General features: G+C 39.0%; 1 protein-coding gene across 1 annotated transcript in view; it reads right to left on the bottom strand.

Annotated features, from left to right (window-relative positions):
• LOC129238687 (uncharacterized) overlaps positions 1-25483 on the bottom strand; it is an 85053-nt gene that overhangs the window by 5546 nt on the left and 54024 nt on the right. Inside the window, exons 3-7 of the mRNA XM_054873804.1 lie at positions 19633-19735; positions 8374-8527; positions 8179-8306; positions 6373-6520; positions 6092-6214 (exon numbers count right to left, since the gene is read on the bottom strand). Of these exons, the coding sequence (XP_054729779.1) occupies positions 6092-6214; positions 6373-6520; positions 8179-8306; positions 8374-8527; positions 19633-19707 (628 nt within the window). The 5' untranslated portion in view covers positions 19708-19735. The remainder of the gene's footprint in view (positions 1-6091; positions 6215-6372; positions 6521-8178; positions 8307-8373; positions 8528-19632; positions 19736-25483) is intronic.

The following is a 25483-nucleotide window of genomic DNA, read 5'->3' as shown; positions in this document are numbered from 1 at the left end:
ATATTTCAAACTTAAATAAACTAAATACACTCTGAAGATCCTGAGTTTAATAAATTAATAAAATCATTTCTATTAAAGGGTAATAATGCATTACTGCACTCTTATACACTGTGGAGAGAAATCAGAAGGTGTGTCCAACATCAGACCGTTAACCTGCTCCTAGCGATTTTGAAGGAATCAGCTGGTTTGCTGATGGGATAGCGGTTTGTTTATTTACGACAAGATTGAAGAAAAATCAACGTAACCACTACTAATCTTATTTCGTTGCTGTCTAAACAACGACTGACTGGGAGAGCGTGAGAATACGTTGAAATGAACGGGTACAATTCTACTGGTCAAACGTTATTTTAAGGGGTAAACTTCAGATGCAACTTCATTCAAAAGACTGTAGCAGTTGGCTCCTGAAGCAGTCCATTCTCTCAACACATTTTTTTAGTTACATGTTAATGGTTTAATACAGAATATGTATTCCACTAAAGAGCATAATAACATCTCCAAGGGGTTCAATTTACATGGCCAACGCAACGATTGCCGAACGTAGTGCACAAAAGTTTGGTTAATTGAAGAACTGTGTGATATGATGCGTCATTTTGTTTAAGTCGATTGCTATGGGTTCGAAACAAGAACAACATATTTAGCCTTTCATTCAATTTTGAACACCTTCACCTGTGATTTAAGGTATAAATGGGAAGCTGTCTGGGACTTTCAGCTCTAATTATCAGCTAATTACAATACACAGAGTATCTTGAGTCTTAGGCCTTCCGTCTTACACATTTAAATGAGTAGAGCAAATTGTCAAATCCGTCTTATATGGAATGCTACATCCGTGGTTCCAAATGAGTTACTTTTGCGGAGGAGTAAATTAGCTTTAACAGAATAAACTTTCAAGCTCAAGCTTTCGACGTTCCCGTAACGATGAAAGGAGGAGCTTTTCTGATAAATTTTAGTTAAATACTACTTTGTTCAATAAGATTTGAGAATCGATAAGAGAGGACTTTGCTACTAGCCTATATGTTTTTGTTATGTTGGTACACTCTTCACAGTATTTTCTACAATAGAAAAAATCAAGTTTCGTGCAGTGATTGAATTGACTGATTATTTTTGGAAGGTGTAAAAGCAAAGGAAATCCATGAACGAATGTTGAAAGTGGAAATTGAGCGACCTGCAGTTTCAAGCCAACTCCGAACGGTAGATATTTTTTATGTGGAGCTTTTTCACGACAGAAATACACTCGGAGGTTTGCTGTTGCCTGCCGAGGGGCTACCGCTATTCGAAAAAAACGTTTTCTTCAATTGGTGTTTGACTGAGATTTGAAATGATATTGAATTCCAATGGTAGTCACGCACCAACCCGGCTACGGCGGAAGTCGCCATCAATTAGTACAATAAAAAGATGGGTTACTGAATTTAAACGTGATCATAAAATACAAGCATTGAAGATGACCCGGGTCATGGACGTCAAAAATTGCAACAACACCGGAAATCGTACAAAAAATACAGGATATCTTATTGGAAAATCGTCGAGTGACTGAAAGAGTTTTTGAGTGCTTCTCATTGGGTAACATTTTGACTGCAGCATTGGGTTCCAGAAAGCTGTTCGTACAATGGGTGCCCCATTCGTAAGCAAAGGTACGAAAACACATTCGAATGCGACTTTCTCAGTAATATTTAGAGATGAGTCTTGGGATGAGTCTTGGGACTATAATAATGATCCTAAATCAAAACAAGAGGCTAAGAAGTGGCTTAAGCCTGGTTCTTCGGCTTCGAAACGAGTTCGTGTCCAGAAATCTAGAAATCGGCCAAGAAGGTGTCAGCATCAGTTTTTTGAGATGCGAAAGTTATTTTATTTGTGGATTACTTGCAAACTGGTAAAACAGTAAATTCTGAAGAAATTGAGCTGAAAAAAAAATTTCGTGAAAATAAAGGGCCCGCCATCTATCGTTACGGATTTGAACTAGGTATTATTTGAAGAATGGTAACACTTAGCTGTCATCTGATTTGACAGAAAATTAGTTTTATTCTTCCGCTGAACGAAAATGGTTGTGTATACGCCCAAAGAACGCTGGGAAATATTGCGACATTACTTTGAAAATCATGGTAATGTTGCAGAATGTGTACGAAAATTACGTATGGCCATGGGAAGAAGAAAAACACCGAATGAAGCGTATGTGCGTTACTTTGCAAAAAAAGTAAGAGAAAGTGGGTTGTTTATTGACAAACCAACGTGTGACCGACCAAAACCCGTTCGTACACCCGAAAATATTGCTGCTGTGGCCGAGAGTGTTCGTGAATCAACAGGAACATCAGTTGACCGTCGTTCTCAACAATTGGACATTTCGGAGACATCATTGAGACGAATTTTGCGTAAAGTCCTTGGTATGGGATGGTGCATGGCTAGCCGAGGCAGCCATATGAATGAAGTTGTGCTCCATCATTAACCGGAAGGATTGTACTTGAAAATAAAAAAAAACAGTTTGGAAAACTATTGAGTAGTTTCTTTTTTATAGCATTTTTAATTCCGTAAAGTTATATGGCGGACCCTGTATACCCAGTTTGTAAAAGAAGGCAACTCTTTATCATCAGGACAATGCACCGTGTCACAGAATATTTTGACAGTGGTAAAATCCATGATTAAAAGTTCGAATTGTTGGAGCATGCTCCGCATTCTCCAGATTTTGGCCCTAGTGACTTCGATCTGTTTCCAGACCTAAAAAAATGCATGCATAGAAAGCATTTTTCATTAAATGATGAGGTCATAACAGCTATGCAAGCGTATTTTGCAGCCCTTCCAGATTCTCACTTCAGGGATGGACTTCATAAATTGGAATCTCGTTGTAGCAAGTGTATTGATGTTCAGGGAGTCTCCAGTCTGAATAATAAAGTTTATTTCAAGCCAGAAAATTTTGTTTTTCTTATCGAACCGCAAAACTCATTCCTCAACCTAGTACGTTGTGAAATTTGATACCTATTTAGTAAACAACATAATTTCGCATAAAAAACTCCTTATACACATCGTCAACGGTTTATGTGTAAAAGTACATCATTCATTACTTTTCCCTTTTTTAGGCAAACGCCAATTATTGGTTGCACTGTTAGCTTGAAACTTGATTACACTTCCTTTGAAGCCATAAGTTTCCTTCGCACTCACTAACAATCACTTGGAATATGATTTTACAACAAAAACAAAAAGAAAAAAAACCACATAAAAGCGCCGTAAAATCTACTCATTAATTGTAGACAGTTCGGCGCCACCAGCATTGATGTGGTAAAACATGAGACCATCTATAAGTATACAGTCTGCTACAAAAGTATAGCACACACAACTTGTTTGCTGTAATTAAAGGTTTTGTGTAAAAACAAACAGTTTACTCAGTGCCAGAGTTTCTAATTCGATTCGTTCTTCACTTGTGTGTGAAAAATTAAAGGTTTTAAATAAAAAACTGCTAAACTCCTTATGATTGCAAAGGCACTTAAAAAGCACATCTCGCGGTTAAATAATGAATTATTATTTTCTTTTAGATAAATGTGAAAGTTTGTTGTAGTTTGTAAGTTGTCATTGCGTTGATATTGGCGAGTTATTGGGGCCATGGCTGAGGAGGTTTTTGAGTTAAGTAGAAGCATCCGATAAGTGGCGCAGTGGTCGAGATATCCCGAAAAAAAAGTATTTTATACATATATTTATATTTATTATATATATATCACATATATTTTAGTCTGTAAACAATAGCTTTTACATACAAGTAGAGAAGACTTAAAATAGCTTGTTTTGTAATAAAGAAATCAATGACGATACTTTTGAATAAAATATTAAAATCTCGCATGTATCTTGCCAAGAGAACGTTTCCATGGAATCTTATTTTGACTTTAACTAAATAAAAATTTGCTAATTTTCCATCCGTCTGTTTGATGTTACAAGCTATTGTGTTTCCCTGATTCCAAAAAGAAACAGAGCTGAAATTAAATTTAACAAAAATATGTTTCGCGAAGTGCGAATTTAGTACTTCGATCCTCGTAGTCGAATGGGTTTGTGCGTGACTACCATTAGGAAGTGTGCAGGTTCAAATCTCCGTGCATGAAACACCAAAATAACAGCAAGGTTTTTCTAATAGCGGTCGCCTCTTGGCAGGCAATAGCAAGCCTCCGAGTGTATTTCTGCCATGAAAAAGCTCCTCATAAAAAATATCTGCCTTCGGAGTCGGCTTGAAACTGTATTCCCTCCATTTGTGGAACAACATCAAGACACACACCACAAATAAGAGGAGGAGCTCGCCCAAACACCCAAAAAGGGTGTTCGCGCCAATTATATATATATATGTTCTCTATAGGTTTCTAATTTCCCATACACTTGAATATGTTATTTGTTGTGAAAACGTAAGTCTTAAGGATGCATCCTAAGACGTTTTAATTCAATTGACAAGGGGGTTCTACCTTCTAAACCAGAAGTATACAGTCTGAACTACAAGTATAAGACCCAGAAGTAGGAACGCATAATTTATTTACTTGTGTAGAGCTTACGAAAAAAAGCTTTGTGGCTATGTTGTTATTTAATTTTGCGAATTTGAGCTCAGTTTGAATATCTTCTACACTTTCATGCTGCCAATTTGCATTGTAAACCATTTTTGCCAAACAACTAAGTATACTCCGATTATCTCTTTTCCTCCCTCTCTATTTGTAAGGCTAGAATTAGGAGATATCGCCAATACTTATTTGGGTGTAACTCTCGACAATGTATTGAAAGAAATTGGAAGAGTCAGGAAAGCTACTTTTCCATGCAAAAAGGCCATATGACGCAGGTGACATCTTTTTCTGAAGAACACTCACTGGCTGCATTAGACCGTTATCAAATCTATCCTCCTTTACGGGATTAAACGGGTGGACGGATTACGGGTGGACTCTCAATAAGACCACGATTAGAAACAGGCCTTAGAAAAGAACAAAGTATGGTGCTTATATGTATCAGTGGCGTTCTAAGAACGACACACTTTGATGCATTGAAGGCTATTTTTTTCTTACCTCGCCTAAAGTTTATTGGTAAACAGAATGCAAGTAATTCTGCTACTCTGCTTGCCGCAACTAATCAATGGCGCATTTAGGCATCGATCACCCAGCCAAAACACTCCGTCTGGATGCAAAAAATCCTATTGACTATTGTTTGTAAGATCCTTATTTTAATAGGTTATTTTGTACTAGAATGCCAGCTAGACGTTATTGAGCTGTCAATATGCCCGATCGGAACTACTGCTTATGGTTATTTACTGATGGCTCAAAACTTGACGATAAAGTTGATTTGGGTGTCTACTGTATGAGCATATAGGCTCGTCTTCCTAACCACTGAGTGTATTTCAAGCAGAAAGTCTCGCCATTAATGAGGTAGCTGTCTGCTTAGGCAAAAATGTGACTAACTTTAGATATAGATATATATTCATTCTGATAGCCAAGCAACGACTGAATCTCTTTTTGGGGTTGCTACTAATTCCATCATTGCTCCAAATGTGGAAGAAATCATAGGGAGATAGCGGAATATTTCCCTATCTACTTGATATGGGTGCAAGGGCATAGTGAGATACCAGGGAATTGTAAGGCGCACAAATCACCTCGTTCTTGGTATGGAGATTTTAGGTATACCTCTCTCAACCTGAAAACGGGATAGGTTGATAGTTTGATAGTCACTTCAGCCAACACCGGATATGCTGATAGTCTGTCCTGTGTTGTTACAAAAAGAATTTGACCGAAATGGGATGTCAGGCGCTACTCAATCGATCAAGGAAAAACGTCTGCATGTTAGTTGCTTTGATCATAGCGCATGTCTCCATTTTCAAATAAGCGGATATGTGTTATATTTTTGACGTGGACTGTATGTACATATGAAGGTTATAACGGGGAATTAAATTATGATTGTGGCGCTCATAATAGCGGGGTGGTGCCGATGATAATAAAAACCGTAACTATTTTAACATTCAAACACATCTGTGTATGCATGTAGGTGTATATGTGTGTGGGTAGCCTTTCTCGTGTAAGCCACTTTATTGCTCATTTACGGCCTCTCTTATTACTTAACTGTTTATCCGATCGTATATTTGATGGCAACTTACCGCGATAATCGTTGATAGCAACCACAAGTGTAAGTGTAGAGCCTAGTGGCACAATACCGCTAACTGGCGGTGCCCATGGGCCTTTGCCATGCTGTATCTCCATCCAGCAGTCAACATTATCACCTTTAAGAGAGAACGGAATACATTTTATTGAATAAAAAAAGAAAAAAATTCAAAATTTTATTTGTTGATTTCTAATTACTGCCATACATTCAAATTCAATTATTATTAGCCATTTAGTATAGTATTTTGAATTAATTTAAAATTAATTTTGAACTCACCGCGAAAGTCCAACTGTATTACATCCAAATCGGCAATAACCATTGGCGGTTTCGATGCGGTCTTTTCGTAGTCGTTAAACCATTCGCAGCGCAAACGTTTCGCCTCATCCCAGACTTCCAGCAAATCTTTGTCGTATTGCACAACCACCTAGCAATAAATAAAAAAAAAAACTTTATTGTTACCATTATAGTACTTATTTTTCTTATCATAGAGTGCTGACATTGCAGAGTTTGCATTGCGAGTTGGTATTCGGTCTTAGTAGAATCCGACTGAATAAAACTTTGAGTGTCTAGAATGACCGTTCAAACCCTAGGTAAGTTTTATGTTGGCATAGTGTAATTGTTAGAATTTCAAACGGAAACACAACAAATCATACGCTCGACGCACTAAAAATTGTAGTGTGAGGCCATAATTTTGCAGCCCGTGGCACGGAGTACGGGGTCATCTAAAAATATAGAATTGCTGAGGCTGCAGTTCCCACTCACCCAGCGACCCAGAGATGATATCACGAAAGTCATCAAATTCGAAAAGAAGGTCAGAATTGAACTGGACGATAAATTAAACCTGAGTAGATCTGGATTAGAAGGGAAATTCCTGGAGTTTTGCTAGTGAGTCTACTAGGAACGCACAAGTGCACCCGACTTATTTGGGATGCAGGACAAAGGGCTGGAAGTAGCGGACGCATTGGCGAGAGACGCTGCGGCCTTGCCATTAATAGCACCCGACATACCATCAAGGATAAGCTTAGGAGTAAAGAGCTAAGGCTAGGGGAGGTTTACTGGCACCAGACTATGAGGCTATACCCGGCGAATTCCTTATAGGGAGGGTATAACCAAAAGAGGTTTAAAATCCTCAAAACCCTCCTCAATGTTAAACTGAGAATGCTCACAGGCCACAGGCATTTTCACAGGCCACTGCAGACTGCGTAGACTCTTGTCGTTCCTGAAACCAATCCCAGCAGACTCTAAAGCACCTTCTCCCCGAATGTAGCGCTATAGCGCGCAGAAGGTTGAGGTATCTCGGCCAACTGTAGCCAGGAGAAAGGCACATGCGCTCTATCCAACCCAGCTGTATTCTGAGTTCCATAAGGGAACTGGGTCTGGATGAGGTACTGTGATGAAGCGAGGGCGCAAAAGACCATCAGGTCGAAGTACAAACCTCGAAGGAACCTATTTATATAACGGCCAACATTTATATATATATAAGTATTGATATATAATTGGCGCTTGCACCCTTTTCGGGCTCATCCTCCAATTTATGGTGTGCGTCTTGATGTTAGAAATAAATTTAACATTTAGCGAAAATAAATTTACAAAATAAAGTCCGCACTTGTCTCATTTGTCATAGTTATTGAAATGAACTTTTATCATTAGTAATTATTTTTCAATGAAGCTTTCAATGGCTAATTCTGCCCCTGTATGCACCTTTATACACATTAAAGGTTTAACAAAAACAATCCTCTTTGTATGGATTCGATAAATGACGTTTTTTTGGTAAGAAATGAAGTTTTCTTCCCCGTTTTCTCATGCCGAAGACTTGGCAACACTGGTAAGAGGCCTAATGTAAGAAAAAGGTTATCAAATTTCTTTGAAACAAAATTGAAGTGTATTTTAATGAGGACAAACAGAAATTGTGTGCCTTGTTTGCAAAATATGTCATTTTCTAAGTGTATATCCTTTCATAACTTTTAAAACACCTGACCTAAATATGTGAAATTAGAATTCCGATGAACTCAACTCTAGCGAAGCGTGTCCGTTACTTCATTATTATTATTTCTTTTGTTCTTGCTTCAACTTTATACTTACCGTATTCTCATAGAACTGGCCATGTAAGTCGGGCTTCGTGCCGCAACGTGAGTACGATATCCGAAATGAGAAGAATGTTTTGCCCGTCGATGGCGGCACATAAACACAGCGCGGATCACTGTGCTGCCCTATGAGGAGATAAATAATTTATGTTAGCTTTTAGATGAAGTATACAAATGTAACAACAACAATTACCTTTTGAACTGACGATACCCTCGAATGGATGTGAAAATGTCAAATGTACATCCATGTGATCCTTACCGCACATCACTTCTAAAGAAACTATGTTTGGCATTCCCTCCGGCCGTTCCATGGGCCACAATTCATTACCAGCTAAGACTAAACTAAACTGCAAAGAGATGGCATAAAAGGAAAATTAAACAAGCAACAAACAACAACAACAAAAATCAGCAAAAACATTAAAAGGAGGTTAATAAGGGGGTAACATCATTTAAATGTATGTTAGTGGCGGAAAAAAATGTGTATAATTTTAATTAATATTATTCACACGACTGACTGCCGTTGCGGAAAGTACGCCGCGAAGATGCCCCGGGAATACTCAACCCATTGGCATTCTCGCATACAGACATTCAGGCATTTAGGCGCGCCCGCATTGTCTTTGTGTCAGCTTAAATTGAGCTGCAGTTGCCAGGCCGGCGCAGCAGCAGCAGCGACAGGCAGTCAGTCTGATTGCGCCGCGTGAGTGAGTGTTAAGTGAGTGAGTAGTGGTGTGCGAGTGAATGAGTGAGTACGATTCTTGGTGAATGTGGCAACTGTGTCTTGACCCAATTTCGCATGCTACCTACCGCTTGCAATGCACTCGCTGCAACATTTTTTTCGCAACATTTTTGCTGCCTGATTATAAATTAAAAGAATATTATGCGCGTGTAAAGTGTACTGCAGCAATAAAACCAACAGCAAAAATAGCCAAGGAAAAAAGAAAAAACAAAAACAGAGAGAAACATTTGGCCTGTCAGGAAAATGGGGAAAATGGTTTGGAAAAAAGTTGCTGTCGTATATATGCACGTATGTTTGTATGTATGTTTGTATGTATATTTGTTATATTTGTGTGCAGTCGGCAGTTAGCAGCTTCTTGACTTACTTCTGCACTTCTTGCTGTGTTTTTGTCGTTTTTTTTTCATTTTTGTTTACCAACAACAACTCACTACTCGTCTACTACCACTCCATTACTCCTCAATGCGCTATTGCTGCGGGCAGCATCTAAGCCTTTGCTTGCGTATGTGTTTGTTTAATTCATTTCTAATTGCAAATGCAATTTTCATGTCAGATAGTCAAAAAGATTGCAGATAATCTTGGCAATGCTGACTTTGTGCTTTGTTATGCCGCACGCTGATTATAAATATTTTAGAGTCTTATGTTTTTGCTATTAATTTAAAGTGGCATAAAGCAAAAAAAAGTTGGTTTGCATTGCAGCCAGTGCAGCTAGGAAGCATACTTTTACTTTTGCAATTAAAAATATTGTTTGGGGAGGGCTGCAAGCGAAAAACATAACCCAGAAACCTATTTGTATAAAAAGTATTTATGCATTACAGAAATGCTGTGGTCCTGGCCGTGAAGAAAACATGCAGCAGTCGGTATTTTAATCTTCTACATCAGAACTAGCCAGAGCTGTTGGTTGAATAGCAGCGCACGCTGGGCAGTGGATGTTTGATCTTGCGACAAGGATGCTAAAGAGGTGTGTGGTGTGCAAACTAACGGAATTATGGGTATTACCCCTAGATTTTTCGAATAGCGCTGGCTTACAGAAAAATAGATTAACGAAACCAATGCAAGACAAGTCTTGTCGAGTGAACAAGGGGGAAAAAAACAAAACAAAAAACAGCGAAAATAGAAACCTCATCCCTTATCCATGATCCATTATCTATTCCAATGCATACTCTTTTTCGTTTTGTCGGGACAGACTAGCAAGTGCAGCACGCAGACACAATTAAATCCATTGTACTGCATCCGGACCTCCGAAGAAATCTGAGTAGATCTTGTGGTGCCTGATAATCACTCGCTAATTCCGAAAATCGAGTAAATTTTTGTTTAACGACAAGCTTTTGAGATATTTGCAATTTAAAGTTGATCAGTCAAAAAAGTGGTTCCACTTAATCGAGGATATCTTACGAACAAGTTGAGATCTCTTAAAACGGGGTATATGAAATGAAAGATAATAAAATTCCTCATAAACCGTATAAACCTCACTTCTATATAGGCTTAACAGTTTCTGAGGAATTTATTAATAATTTCAGTTTTATTGTTTTATGGAAAAATTTAAATTTAAATTTAGAAAAAATTAAAGAAATATTAAATTTTTCCACTACATTCAACCCCGTTGGTTTGTTGGTTGAAGTGGTGAGTCATACAGAATCCAAAACCAAAACCATTCAGAAACCAACTTGTTTAACGGCTATTTACTGCATGAATATATCCAGTCTGTGCGCTTTAAGAACTTTATTAGGTTTTTGACGTCTTAGCCAGACAGTTTTTTGAGACTCTCGAACAGTGGTTCGTCCAGGGTTGACATTCTCCCCTTCGATAGGGCAAAGTATTCAAGGAAAATCATTTTCCATTTTTTTCTGGTTTTTTACATCTGTGATAGATTACAAATTGGTGGCTTGTTCACAGTTAGACCAGAAGCCAATTTTCACCGCGTGAAATTTCCATATTTGTCAGTATTGGCATTTGCTTATGGTTGTAGGTGGGCCATAACGTTCTGCTAACTTTGGGTGTTGTGTGGTCTCTCCATCTACATTCTGCGGCTTGTAGATATTTTAAGGAAATAGCATTCTTGATTGCACCCAGTGGTGTGAATACCGATTCTGCAAGAATGTTATTCATGACAGATCTCCCGCTTGCCAGTTCGTCTGCTTTTTCATTTTCTTCAATATTCCAATGCCTCAGGACCAAGATTAAGGTAACTGTATGGTTTCTGCTTTGTTCTAGCAGTTTAGAGTTTGTTGTAACTGAATTTCGTGCATGGTTTGCAGCTTGGCTATCCGAAAGAATAGCGAAATTGTCCTTAAAGGAAAAGTCTGCGTTCAGCAGCCTATAAGCTTCCCCTAGTGCCAGTGCTTCCGGTTGTAAGACACTCCAAGTGTTGAGAAGACGCACAGATTCTTCAATTCTAAGTCTATGAGACTATTTACCAGTTCCAGCACCACAATCCATTTTTGAACCATTCGTGCGGAAGTTGTTTAGTAAAAGTCACTTCATTTCTGCCGAGATGGAAAGACAGTGGCAAAATTTCTATTGAATGTCACCATTGGAATGATTTATGAAGTCCTCCCCGAGGTGAGCTGAGTTTATCACAATAACGGACCACTTATTTTAGGAAAAAATCCTGCTAAAAACGAAAAAACCGGATGGTTTGTTAAGAATTTGGTCAAATGAAAATACCCAAGCCACGAAATGTTAATCTGCTAGACATTTGTGCTTGGCACCGAGACTACAATTGAGGGCCTCTAATGAATTTGAGCGCTCCCAAGACTTTCTTTTATGTCACCAATGGAGCCACACTACTTAGTGTACGAGTCTTTCTCTTGCGAAAACTAAACATTCGCAGAGGGTGTGATCTGGTGTTGCATCACCCAACTCGCAACAACGTCAGAAATTTGTTTCGGTTAATCCCAATTTCCTGAACTAATAAAGAAGATTATAATGTCTCGTATTATATCTGGTGAGTGTTCTTAAGCTCTCTCTATCCAGGTATAGGAACCTATTTCAAGCTCTTCAGAAGAAAAGGATAAACTGTTTAGTCTGCCTCTGCCCTGGCCTTCAACCCAGTGTTGCATGAGTTCCTTATCTTTCCAGTCATCTGGTCCATCAAATTTCGATGTAGGGGAGAATTTCAGTACGCATTATAATCTTCATGCTCTGGTACCCAGCCCAAAAAGATGGTTTTCCTTGTTTTCTCAAGGAGTTGCCAATTGAAGATATTCCTATGGAAGATTCTACTCCATCTGCCGTATTTTTCAGACATTGTAAGTTTCGATTGCGGCAGAAGAATTTGGTTGGACTTCGCTTCCGGTTTCTCGAATCAAAATTGTATCACTTCAAGGATTACCTCAAAAAGTAGTTCATGGATTACCTCAAAGGAAATTAAAAAAAAATTATCCAATAAAAACGAACAAAAGTTGTTGGTGCTGTAGCCGCATAAACATTCTCAGTATATGTACGGAGAATGCTGCTGGGCACACAGTTCTTGCCCGGATAAAAAACTAGGTCGCTCCGTTAACGTAGGACAGCGGTCGGGACCACCGATGAAAATTACGACGAATACATACATTGCACATATTCACTTTGGTTTCTTAGTGTAAGTTTTCAAGTTGTGACTTCAATATTTGTTCACTATCCCTACCTTATTGCTGCAGAAGTTGATATCTGCTTTCAAAAACTCCAATACATATTATATGGGGTTTTTCAATAAGGGCGGGTAGATGTTGAAATGAAATAAAATGGCGTTTGCTGTGTGGCACGTAGCGCCATCCTGCTGGAACCACATGTCGTCTAGGTCCATATGGTTCAATATGGGCCATAAGAAATTGAAAGGGCCACCACGTCTACCGAAAAATGGGCGCAATGCGCGCAACGTTTGCGTTAATGAACACTCATTTTGATAATAAAGTTTTATCATTTGAACGTGCTGTTTAATCGTGTAACTTGCCATGATGATTTGGCATAAACAACTGAATAATAAACAAAAGATTTGACAGATGTCACCAAAACAAAATGGCTGCCACAGGGCGCCAAAATCGACCCGCGCCAATTGAAAAACCCTATATAATGGACTTGCTACAAATGCTTGCTTCATAATGCATCTTCCCGCTTCAAAGCTTGATTTTTTTGTGGACCGTTAAACCGAGGTCAAAGTCCTTTGCAACTAATTCGAAATTTTTTGAAAAATATTACAGACGGATGCAACTTCTTCAACAGCTGAAAGGTTAATCCATACTGGCTTCCAGTGGGGCATTGAGGTGTCACGTGAAAAAAGAAGTAGACGAAGGTGCGAAGAAATGATCTGCGGCATTACTTGAGTGATCAAGCCCCAACCTCAAAGAGTGTATAAGTTTTCAGTACACGAAAGTCAAAGGAAATACCAATAAAAGACTGTGGCCGGCTTTCTTTTTAAGGCGAATCACCCACAATTTGCTGCGCACGCAAGCATGCAGGTGAAATTCACCTACCAGATAAATAGGGGAAATATTAGCGCCCATAATGTCGCGAAGTGCTTCATGCTTCGAATTAATAATAATCAAATTTAACAATTTTGAACTAGTGAATCCGCTAATTTCAAAAGTTTGCAAATATTTCATCAGCATTAATACAAAATGGCCAGAAATTGAGGAATAGAATCTTTGCAATATCCGCATATCTGGTTTCAAGTACGTATACTAAAGTTCAAATTATCTTTTTTCTTCTTGATTGGCGCGATAACCGCTTATGGGATTTTGGCCGAACTCAACAAAGCACGCCAGTTGTTTCTTACTCGTGCTAACCGGCACCAGTTGGATGCACCAAATGAAGCCAAGTTCAGCTCCATCTGATTTTTCTAACATAGAGGAGGCCTTCTTCTTCCTCTGCTACCACCAGCTGGTATCGCATCGAATACTTTCAGAGCGGGAGCGTTTGTTTCCATTCGGACGACATGGCTCAGCCCTCGCCGCTGGATCTTTATTCGCTGCGCTATGTCTCTGTCGCTGTAAGGCTCATACAGCTCATTGATCCATCGATTACGATACTCACCGTCGCTAACTTACAAAGGTCCAAAAATATTCCACAGAATATTTCTCTCAAACACGGCAAGGAACGCTTCATCGGATGTTGTCATCATCGGATCTTTTGCGCCATTTGTTAGGACTGACTGGATGAGAGCCTTATGGAGTGTTAGTTTTGCTCGACGAGAGAGGATTTTACTAACTTAGTCCAAAGTAGTACTTGACGGCAAGATAGATCCTATGTTGGATTTCATGGCTGCCATTGTTGTCGGTGTAAATGCTGGTTCCTAGTTAAACGAAGTCTCTTATAACCTCGAGATCTCTTATAACCTCGAGATCATAAATGTAAATAGTGTATCAGAGACGTCCTTCCCAATTCTGACGGCTCTGTAGCGCTCTAATGCTAAGGTTACTTAAATTGGAAAATTACTTCAGTTTTATTCCTACATTCTTCAGATATGTCTAATCAGCACTTCTAGCGAAACTTTTCCAAAAGTATCCTGGCTTTTCAGTAACCACGCTTTCTGCGAAAAGTGAAACATTCAGTCAAGAAGTGTTGAATCAATTGACCTTCTATAATTGATACTTTTCACTTCCTTAGTTCCTACGGCAACTTTATTATGGTCTGCAACCAGAGCGGCCAGCAAATTCAGTGTTCTTTGTTCAATCAGTATTAGTTCAAGTGCTGCTCTGCAGGTGTCCAGATTAGTCGACCTGATGTTAGTGATTGCTTTCACGTTTCCTTCGGCTTATGAAAACCAGAAAATCAGAGAGGCTTGTGAACCTGTACTCGATTTATCAATGCCTTTAACAAACCTTTTTTGGAAGACCACAATTGGCTTTGCAGAAATTGAAATACCTGGGCACAAAGCTGTTTATTTCTGCTAGAATATTGGCGGATTCGAAAAGAGCCTTTCAAATTAATATTATACAGTGGATCGCTACTGTTAATTGTATCTCTTGTTTTTTTATTAGGGCAGTAATTTTTTTTAAATCTCACATAACACTAACTCTCGCTCGAGTTAAAAAACTTCTCTCCGAGGTATATGTGTGCGTATAATTTAGAATAATACTAAATAAAGAAATAAAACGCATACATGCATATCTGACTAGTGTTGGGCTCCTCATTTCACTACACCTCTGCCTTCCTGCCGCTGTCACATACTCGGGCACACGCAGCGGCAATAAATCCACATATGGCAAATGGCATGCAGCAACAGCTGCTGCAACATGCATACTATATGTGCAATAATAATAGCAACAACAACAATAAAAACAGCAAAAGATGCATAGTTGACGCAAAGTTGTCGAGTGAGAGAGCGCGAACGAGCAACTAAATAATGAAATTGCCAAATTAACATACCCGACACACTTGCCTTGGCCACTTTGCATGTTGGCCAATTTGATGTCAACTTAAATGTTGGCAGCTGGAAATACTGGATATGTAAACACATGGACACACATAAGCCACACTCGTACACATGGTTGTGCAGAGAGAAGACTCATAGGCATTCCCGTATTCAGGCAACAGGCATCCAGGCAGCCAATGTGTTGGCAATGAATGGAACACTAGCCAATGCACCAAGAAGTCAGTCAGTCAGTCAGCCAGCCACCTAGTCAGTCAGTTAGGCTTTAGCCATTTCAAAGCCACTGCTGCTGCTCCACACTTCATTCTTGTCACACAATTCATGGAGAACTGCATAGCCAACAGCAACAGCAACAGCAATAGCAACAGTAACTAAAACAGCAACAACAACGGCATGCACAACGAATAGAACAAACACACAATATTGTCGCCGGCAGTAGCAGAAATCAGTGCCAGTGAGCGGTGGCTGAATTAAGCCAATCATTTGCTGTATTTTCAACTGCGTTAGCTTAATTGAACCTGAAGAGTGACTGGAGTGTACCTCGTGCAACTGACTGGTTGGTTGGTTGGTTGTTTGGCTGACTGGCTGGCTGTAGAGATTTTTTCATCTACTGTTCGTTTGCGAATGTCGCATTCGAAAGCTAGTATGTGTGAGTCTGTGCGTGTGTGTATGTATTTGTGTTTAGTAGTAAAAGTAGCAATATTTTGTGATTATGTTTTGTGGCTGCCATATATTTTGCTTTTACATATCTACATATATAATATATGCACTAATAACACTTCTAGTATATTAAGGCATGGAAATGCATTCGTGTGTGTGTTCGTGCTGTCATGCAGCGTCTGTGTGTTTGCGAAATTCCACCAAAACTTATTACCATAAAATTGTTGCGAGAAGACTAAGTGGAGCCAGCATGTCTACCAATTAGTTGAGCTGCACTTTTCGCCTATTCCTGCGCCTCTCAGGCGATAGTTCTTGCTCTTATTTACATATTTTCACACATACCAGTCGGAAAATACATACACACTCGCACAAAATTGTGGAAGCTTATTATAACGTTATTCTTAAATTGCTCAATAACGGATTTGATAAGAACAAAATTACCAAGCCTTCCCAAAAAGAGTTACTTAGAAAAATTCAGCACTTAGTAGCGTTTTAGTTCGCTCAAATTTGGTATGCAATAAAATGTGGTAGAAATAAAATAAAGGAGTTTTCAACAGTGACGCCTAGATGTCACTAGTGAATTTTTCCTAAAGGGTACCACTTACGCATTTGAATTATTGAAATTTATTTTGAGAATGGCTGATCTTTAAGAACAGTTCATCGCAAAATTCATGATTTTTTTCAATTATTGATTCATTCATTCATTTAATAGTCTAAAAATGCAGTATTTCTTGCAGACTATGAAAAACAGATTAATTTCAGTCAATCAAATAAATAAAGTCAAATAATTCCATCAAAAATAAATTAAACTTTGTTTACTAGTTTCCTTTTGATGAATGAAAGAAAAGGTATTAGGTGCGCAACTAAGTTCCCGCTGTTTGTCAAAAGATGCCACCAGCAGTGTGTGCTAGTCGATTCTAACATAACCTAAACGTCATAAACCAAGCTTAGACACATGGTAAACAAACTGCTTCGACACATTAGTGATTTTGTTTTGGTATCATATACTTTTGGTTTTGTGAAAATGTCTGATTTTGTGCCTGAAGTGCATCGAGAGCTACAAAAAGTTTATGGAGATGCTCTCTTAAACGAAACAACGTGCCGAGATTAGTTCCATCGCTTCAAAGACGGTGATTTTAATGTTGGCGACCGTTCGCGTGAAGGAAGGCCAAAAACCTTCGAAGACGTTGAATTGGAGGCATTGCTCAATGAGGATCCATGTCAAACGCAAGAAGAGCTTGCTTCAGTATTAGGAGTTACCCGCCAATCCATTTCCAAGGGACTGCATGCTTTGGGAATGATTCAAAAACAGGGGACTTGGGTTCCTTATGAGTTAAAACCAAGAGATTTTGAACGTCGATTTTTCGCCTGTGAACGTGAACAACTGCTTCAGCGGCAAAAAAAAGGAAGGGGTTTCTGCATTGCATCATGACGGGTGATGAAAAATGGATTCAATACAGCAATCCAAAGAAAAGAGAGTCATGGAGACTGTGCGACTATGCTTCTACATCGTCGCCTCGACCGAATATTCACGCTGCGAAGGTTATGCTATGCATCATATTTGGTGAGACCAAGTTGGTGTTATTTTTTATGAACTGTTTTAACCAAGCGAAACCATCACTGGGGATCGGTAACGAATTCAATTGATGCGGTTGAGCCGAGCACTGCGCAAGAAGCGGTCGCAATACGCGGAGAGGCATGAAAAAGTGATTCTACAGTATGTCAACGCTCGGCCTCACGTTGCCAAACCCGTTAAACCTACCTGGAAACACTGAAATGGGAAATCCTACCCCACCCGCCATATTTTCCAGATGTTGCGCCGCCCGATTATCACCTGTTCCGGTCAATGGCCCATGGTCTAGCTGACCAACTTATAACATTTCTTATAATTTACAGGGAGAGAATATTATATAATATTAAGAATTTAGTTCAACAAATCATTTAGTAGCAATTTGAAGTGGTACTTTTTTGAAGAAAAAGTTCTAAAAATTGGTGCATTGGAAACAAAATTGATTCTAATCTCCCCTAATCAGAAAAAATCATGATTTCGTAAGCTTCTCTGAGGAATATTCGAGTTAATTTTCGGGGGATCAATCACCCAACCTATGAAATCGAAAACGAAAGTGAGGGAGAGGATATATATATATATACAGTCGACTGTCGTTGGTTCGAAATTCGAGGGACTTAAACTATTACGATTTATCGAGTGCTTGAAATATTAAATGGTTTGAAATTTTTGAGAGAAAATAAATAAAATTTCGAGTTATCAAGTTTTTTTTTATTTAACTGCTAATGTTTTACATATAGAGACTGTGAATTAATTAGTCTTTGAAAAGAATTAATTTATACCGGTTTGCTTCGAAGCACTTTGCTGCTGCTGAGACTTTTCAATAATTTTTTAAGGGGACGCCACCAAATCACCCGAGTCCTTCAAAATGGCTGACAACCGGTTAATGGTCTGATTTGGGCCCTACTTTTGCATTGTGTACATCTTGGTTATAGCTACGCTCAAGTCATGCAGAACACCAGATAGAGATCGGAAAGGAGCCTTAGTATACAAGTATATTAAAGCTTGTGAGAGCAAACGTTTCATACGCTTGGTGAGAATTGTAGTGATAAGTGAAGACTCATATAGCTCACTACCATTTATTTAAGTAAAAACTTAGGTCTAGTGCACTGGTTCTAGTGCATTGCTCGACATATGCGGAAAATAATTGGCAGTTATTTGACTAAACCGTAATACTCTGCTACGTGGCTTTAACGTGCTAGGGGTAGTCAGAATTTTCAACAAATTGAATTTTTTTTTTGGCATTTTCTTAAAGTATCTTAAAAATTTGTGTGAAAATTTGAAGTAAATCCGAAAAATACTTTTCGAGTTATTCAACTACTAACAAAGGGCGTTTAGGTGCTCCGGAGCGTTCGAGTGCAAGTAGCTGGATGCTGCACGTTTGAAAGTGGCAGATAAGCGCATTAACGATAACACTCGAGAAGGGGGAATGCTACGTAGGCAACAGCAAATCGATAATTTGGAAGCTGCTGTGACGGCTTAAGAACTATTATATGGCCTAAGAATAGATGATACAGAGTAAGTAATTAAATAATTCGTATAACTATACGTAAATCGATAGCAAAACTTTAAATGCTTTGAACTGGTGATCACTGTAACTTAAAAACCGTTTGGTAGATTTCAATAAAATTTATACTGCTTTTGAAAAACATGAACAACTCGTGCCTGATCGAAGGATTTTATTTCAAAAATATCAATTTTTTTAAACAATTAACTGTCGGTTTTTTCTCGAATGTCTGAAAAATATTTCCTGAGGCCGCCATATTGTTAATTTTGTAAAAAAAATCTTCGATCAACAAAACTAATTTCTCTTGTCCGATTGATTTTAGATGCATCTCCAAGGACTTGTGATGATCACCGCAAGAGACTTCGTGAGAAACGTGCTCCACACAAGCAGCGATAACTTTTACAGTTATTAATATTTTTTTTGAAATTTTGCTAAAGTCGAAACATTATGTATTAATGTTAAAATCATCATTTTTTCGTGCCTCTGACTACCCCTAACCTTTTAATGAGAATCTTTGTGCTGTTCCTTGTAGCCAGTTTTTCTTTAACTTTTTACTTTTACCATTTTTTTATTATTGACAATCAAATTTTCCAGACTTACAAAAATATATTTGCGTATAAATATCGGACTCACCATTAAAGGTAAAATAAATATATGACTAAGCCTAAGGTCCCACAATCGTGTAGGACCTTTTTGTGGGCTCCACATTTTGGAGCTGTGCGCTATGTTGTTGAATCTGAAAATAAACAAAAATAATAATAATTAAAAATAATAATCTGGGAAAGGTGAAAATGTGCGTTTACATAAATTCGTTGGTATAGAAATATCAGGAAGATTTAAAAGTATCTACGTAAAAATATCTATGTTGTTAAAAAGAACTTTTCATACAAATCTATAGAGATGATAATACACGAAATAAGTCAGTTTGGGCAGAATGCATTGAAAATTTGCTTAAGCCCAACAGTGAAGAGTAAAAAGTGCCCAGATACAAAATTTCAAATTAATTACAATAGTAAGGAGTGGTTAAGTTTCAAGGGCCGGTGTTGATTTTGAATAAAACTCAACCTTTTTAGAAAATTATTGTTATTTCTCTTTATTATGAAAATATTAGTATGGCTCAATTATGTATGAAACAAAGTATTGGCCAAATAGCCGCCAAGGCCTCGGCGGCACACCTCCATCCAATTTTCCAAATTTTCGATGACGCTGAGGCATAATTGAGGTTCTATGCTGATAATGTGCCGAATTATCTCATCCTTTAGGTCTTGAATTAATGCTGGCTTATCACGTACACCTTTTCTTTCAAATAACCCCAAAGAAAGAAGTCCAACGGTGCCAAATCACATGATCTTGGTGGCCAATTGACATCGCCGCGACGTGAGATTATTCGGCCATCAAATTTTTCGTGCAAAAGAGCCATTGTTTCGTTAGCTGTGTGACAAGTGGCACCGTCCTGTTGAAAGCACATATCGTCCATATCCATATCTTCCAATTCGGGCCATAAAAATTCGTTATCATCTCACGATAGCGAACACTATTCACATTAACTGCCTGATCGGCCTCATTTTGGAAAAAATACGGGCCAATGATGCCGCCGGCCCATAAACCGCACCAAACAGTCACTCTTTGTGGGTGCATTGGTTTTTCGGCAATCACTCTTGGATTATCATTCGCCCAAATCAGGCAATTCTGCTTATTGACGAATCCACTGAGGACGATTAAGTTGACGGAAAAAATCACGAAGTGCGCGATATGCATTTTGATTTGAACGCCCGTTTTCATAATAAGCCTGAATAACTTTAACGCGTTGCTCAATTGTGTATCTTTCCATAGTTCGAATTGAGTTAGTCTAAGATTAAAAAAATGTCAAATAAAATGCAGAATGAACTTAACGTTTAGGTGTCGTTTACATTCAACATCGGCCCTTGAAATTTAACCACCCTTTATTACTGAGCCACTTAGGTTTCTAGCGGACTGTTGAATCGTTCCAAGAGCTTTTTCGCAAAACCATAGAAACCATAAAAATCTAAGTTTTCAAGTCATCAAATTTTCTTTCACAATTTTTAGAAGTTTTAGAAAAAAAGTATGTTTTCTCGTTCAAGGTATGTTTTCTCAATTTATGTGCAACGGGCTTTGATTTATTCCATAGATGGGCACTTTGCTATAGCAATAAAAATGCAGTAAATATAATTTTTTACTGATATTGATTTTTATTTTGCAATGCAAGTAAACTTTTACTGATTACTGGAAAAAAATGCAGGAAAAATATTTTTTTGCTTTGCCTTATGAGTAAAATATGTACTGTTTATTGGTAGTCCAAATGTAATGCACCCTCAACTGTGAAATTAAATCATTTATGTAGTCAATAAATATTTTAAGTCCTGGCTTATCTTCTTTTCCTCAGAAAAAGAACTTATGGCACAATAAATGCAAACGAGTCATGAGAACTAGAAACCGAAAATATTCAACAAAGGTTCAAACAAATTTATGTGAAAATATTGGGTTTGGGAATAAGTGCATAGCATTTTTATATTTTCTTAAATTTTACAATTATTTGTTTGCTGTTTGGCAAAGGGTTAGTATTTATTCGATAGAACTCTTTGTGCTCTACAAAACCATGTTTGTTATATTTTTGAGTTATTTAATTTTTTATTAGTTTTGAGGCTTAGAAATGAAATATCCAGGAGACAGAAAACAACATTTTCGACATCTGCTCTTCATCGAGATCAAAAAGCCGCCGAAGCAGTCCGGGACATTTGTGGCGTATCCACAAATCATAGGCGAGTCTACAGCACGTAAATGGTTTGCAAAGATTAAAAAAAGGCGACTCTAATGTCGATGACACGTCCCGCAGCGGAATACCTTCTAAATTCGAGTGAAGGAGAACGATCGACAAAACAGTCAGGAATTGGTGGAAAAAATGAACTGCGATCATAAAACGATTCTCAATCATCTCCATTCAATAGGAGTTACCGAAAAATTGGGAGGCTGGTTGCCTCACGAGCTCAACAAAAAAAAACAAAGAAAGTTGCCTTCAAAATGCTTCTCAGCATCTCTCTCGCCATCGAGCAACACGCAGAACAGCAAACAGTACTTTTTGTACCGAATCGTCACGTGAGATGAGAAATGGTGGCTATACCTCAATTTGAAGTAGATAAAGGAGTGGGGGGCTCCAGAAGATACACCAAAATACTCCAAAGATACACCAAGCCGGATCTTCTCCCAAAGAAGATCATGGCATGTATTTGGTGGGACTGGGAGGGCATGGTGCATTGGGAAATGCTCGAAAAGAATGCCTCGGTCAACAAGCAGCTCTGCATTGCCCAGCTACACCGCGTGAATGAGGCTATTCGACTGAAAAAACCTGATCGAATGGCCAAACCATACTCCTTCACGGCAACGCCAGGCCCCATGTTGCATAAGTCATTAAAGTCGTCAAAGCCGCACTCCAAGAGTTCCAATGGGAGGTCCTTCAGCATCCGCCGTATTCTCCGGACTTCGCACCGACCGATTACTGTTTTTTTCGCTACCTACCAAGCCATTTGAAGGGTGTATTCTTCGATAACAAAGAACTTAAAAACTGGCTTAACAACTTCCTTCACACCAGACCAGGCGATTTTTGACGGAACGGCATCAACAAATTGGTCGAGAGGTGGGAAGAGGTTGTAAACAGCAACGGCGAAAATATAATTGATTAACTTATTGATATAATTATTGCTTTTGTTGAAATAAAAGTCTTCGGTAAAAAGGATACGAATTTATTCCCCAACCCAATATGTACTCGTATGCATTGTTTTTTGTATTAAAACAGAAACGAAAACAAAATCGTTGAAACATATCCATGTTTGCTAAAAAGTCAATGTCAATGTTGCTGTTTTTACTATAAAAAGGTATTTTTCTGCCTCCAATTCATATGCTTCGCAAGAAACTACAAATCCCGAGAAACAATCCCGCAATTTTCGGGATTTAAAAAATACCGAAATCTCGTGACTGCCGCACGGCATCTCTAGGATGTATGCTATTTAGTTCATTTAAAGAAAAATTTCGAGAACAGGGCACTGGTGTGGTCTTATGTTGCTGGACGGAGGCGTAGCTGCCACTTGGACAACCTGAATAGTGTATTTACCTTAGTACGTACATATTTCCCATGAAATTACGTAAAATATGCACTGATGCACTGATGCGTATTTATATATTTGTGTATGTGTGTATTTATGTGCCTACAAGTGGCTGTCAGAAGCGACTATTATGTAGCTAATTTGCCAAGCAGACAGTTAGCAGTGAATTCCCATTGAGTTTAATGAGTGCATACTTAAGTGTACTCACCCTTACCCCTCATCACTGCCCATCCCTTAGCTCTGGCATTTCATTGTTGCAACATTCACCTACTAACCAGCAACTATTTATAGCAACAACAAAGCACAACAGCAAAAATAATAGCAACCAAGCTGAATACTTGAAATTGCAACGAATTTTAATGATCTTAACCCACTTTGAAGGAAACTGCAGTGAAGTGAATGAGAAGTTACTTAGACGGAGTAGCAACTAAGCAGTTGGGGTTGCCAGCACCCGAAGTGCTGATTATGTGAATGCGAGCAGACGTGTGCAGTGTGACGAAAAAGTAGAGTGCGCAGAGCGCGTGTATGGGTTCGTGTAGGTGTGCCTGTGTGTATGGTTACAGTGCGCGCACGTTGCATGCCACATTCACTAGGCAAATGAATACGTTTAATTTGGTATAGAATTTAAAACGATTCATTTCAATTTTCCACAGACGCCCATACACACACACACACACACACCCACATGTGCGCATATGTGGCGAGTCAAGCGCACTCTGTGTACTTTAAGTAGCTGAGTGCCGCAGAATAATGATTTTTGCTGCATGCACCCACTGCCAACAGCGTATGCAACAAATGCAAGGCATGGGCACAACTACTATAACAACCATACCAATAATACTGTGTAGTTTTATGGCAAGCTTATAAATATTACTATCGTCATGCGGCAAAAAAAGCACACACACACGCACACCCAAGGCGAGGGTCTCGGTCGCCGTTGCTGTGCTAACATAAGTGCCGATGTTGGCGTTACATTTTGACTGCGTTGAACTTTTTATGGCCGCGGCGCGTTGCTCGCATTTCACAATCGTTTGCCGCATACCGCATGCCGCATGCCACACACCACACACCACACGCCAAACGCCACACGGCAACTAGTTGCAGTTGGCGGCATTTTGGTTGCATGTTGCCACACATATTCACATTGTTGTTGTTGTTTCAGCTGGCTGCCGCTTTAAGTGCTGTGAAATCGTTGCAATTGCTTGCTTGTTGTGGCATAATTTATTGTTGGCAACAATGGTGATCGTTGCGGCTGCCAGGCGATATCCAGTTACCCACGCAACTCGAGCAAACCTATGTGTAGATGTGTGTGCACACAAACATTCATACACTTCGTTCTGCTCTGTTATGCACCGCCTATAGTTGCAATAATGCCTCGTGGCAGCAATTGTTATTTGACTCTTTGTAGGTGCACTGCATTGTTGTTGGCAGCGTGCGGCGCGTGGTGTTTTGTTACTGATTGATTAAAGTTGATACGGTTTGTTGTGCATGTATGTATGTATGTATGTATGTATGTATGTATTTGAAAGCACATACATGGGTTCGCCACACAACTCCAGACCACAAAACCATGCACCACCTCACAGCGCATCACCACCAACAATGGCACAGCGTCGCTGTTTGTATTTGTATTAGTTGGCAAACGGTTCAAACGCTCACTCATCTCCAGCAACAACACCAATATGTAAGTAGTTGTAGGCGTTATTTGTTGTTGCGCCTGCTGTTAGAGGTGCCTTACTCCACTGCGACTGACGACTGACTCGCCGACTGCACTTAATGCACCGTGATTGTTGGCATTTAATTAAGTAATCAAGGCTGCACGCAGTGCGGCTGCCACCGAGGAAAGATAGCGAAAGTGGGGAAGCAGGTGCAGTAAGTAGCTGTTGTAGTTCACATCGCAGTGACTCCAAATGGATGAGCGCAATTAAAATACTGTCAGCTGCTAAAATTTGTAAATAAATTCAATTTACTGTTAGGAAGTACTTGTGCATGTGTGTGAGTCTTTTGGGACGGCATATAAGCGCCGGTGGTCAACCAGCCATCCATTGGCCCATTAGCAGTCAGGCAGGCTGCATTTTTGGAAAATTTGTTGCTAATTAGTGGGTGGACTTGTGGTGCGATTTGAGTTACAAATAATTGAGGTGTTCCGTGAAATTTCAATAAATTAGGTTTCTGCTGGCGGGAATTAGGTTTAGTGCTTTTGGGCATTGAAATGGAGCTGCATGGCTGGCAGTTGTGAGTAATGCCCAGTGTAGTTACATAAAATTAGATCAAAAAATTAGGAATTAATTATTATTATCATTCACCTCTACAAGTTGGGGTTGAGTTTAAAAATTACTGTAGCATTTTTTTTTTTGCCCCCAATA

The sequence above is a fragment of the Anastrepha obliqua genome, chromosome 2 (genome assembly GCF_027943255.1).
Source record: "Anastrepha obliqua isolate idAnaObli1 chromosome 2, idAnaObli1_1.0, whole genome shotgun sequence".
In the NCBI taxonomy this organism is placed as follows: Eukaryota; Metazoa; Arthropoda; class Insecta; order Diptera; family Tephritidae; genus Anastrepha; species Anastrepha obliqua.
Note: the sequence above shows the minus strand (reverse complement) of the source record. Positions and strands in the feature narration are given on the sequence as shown.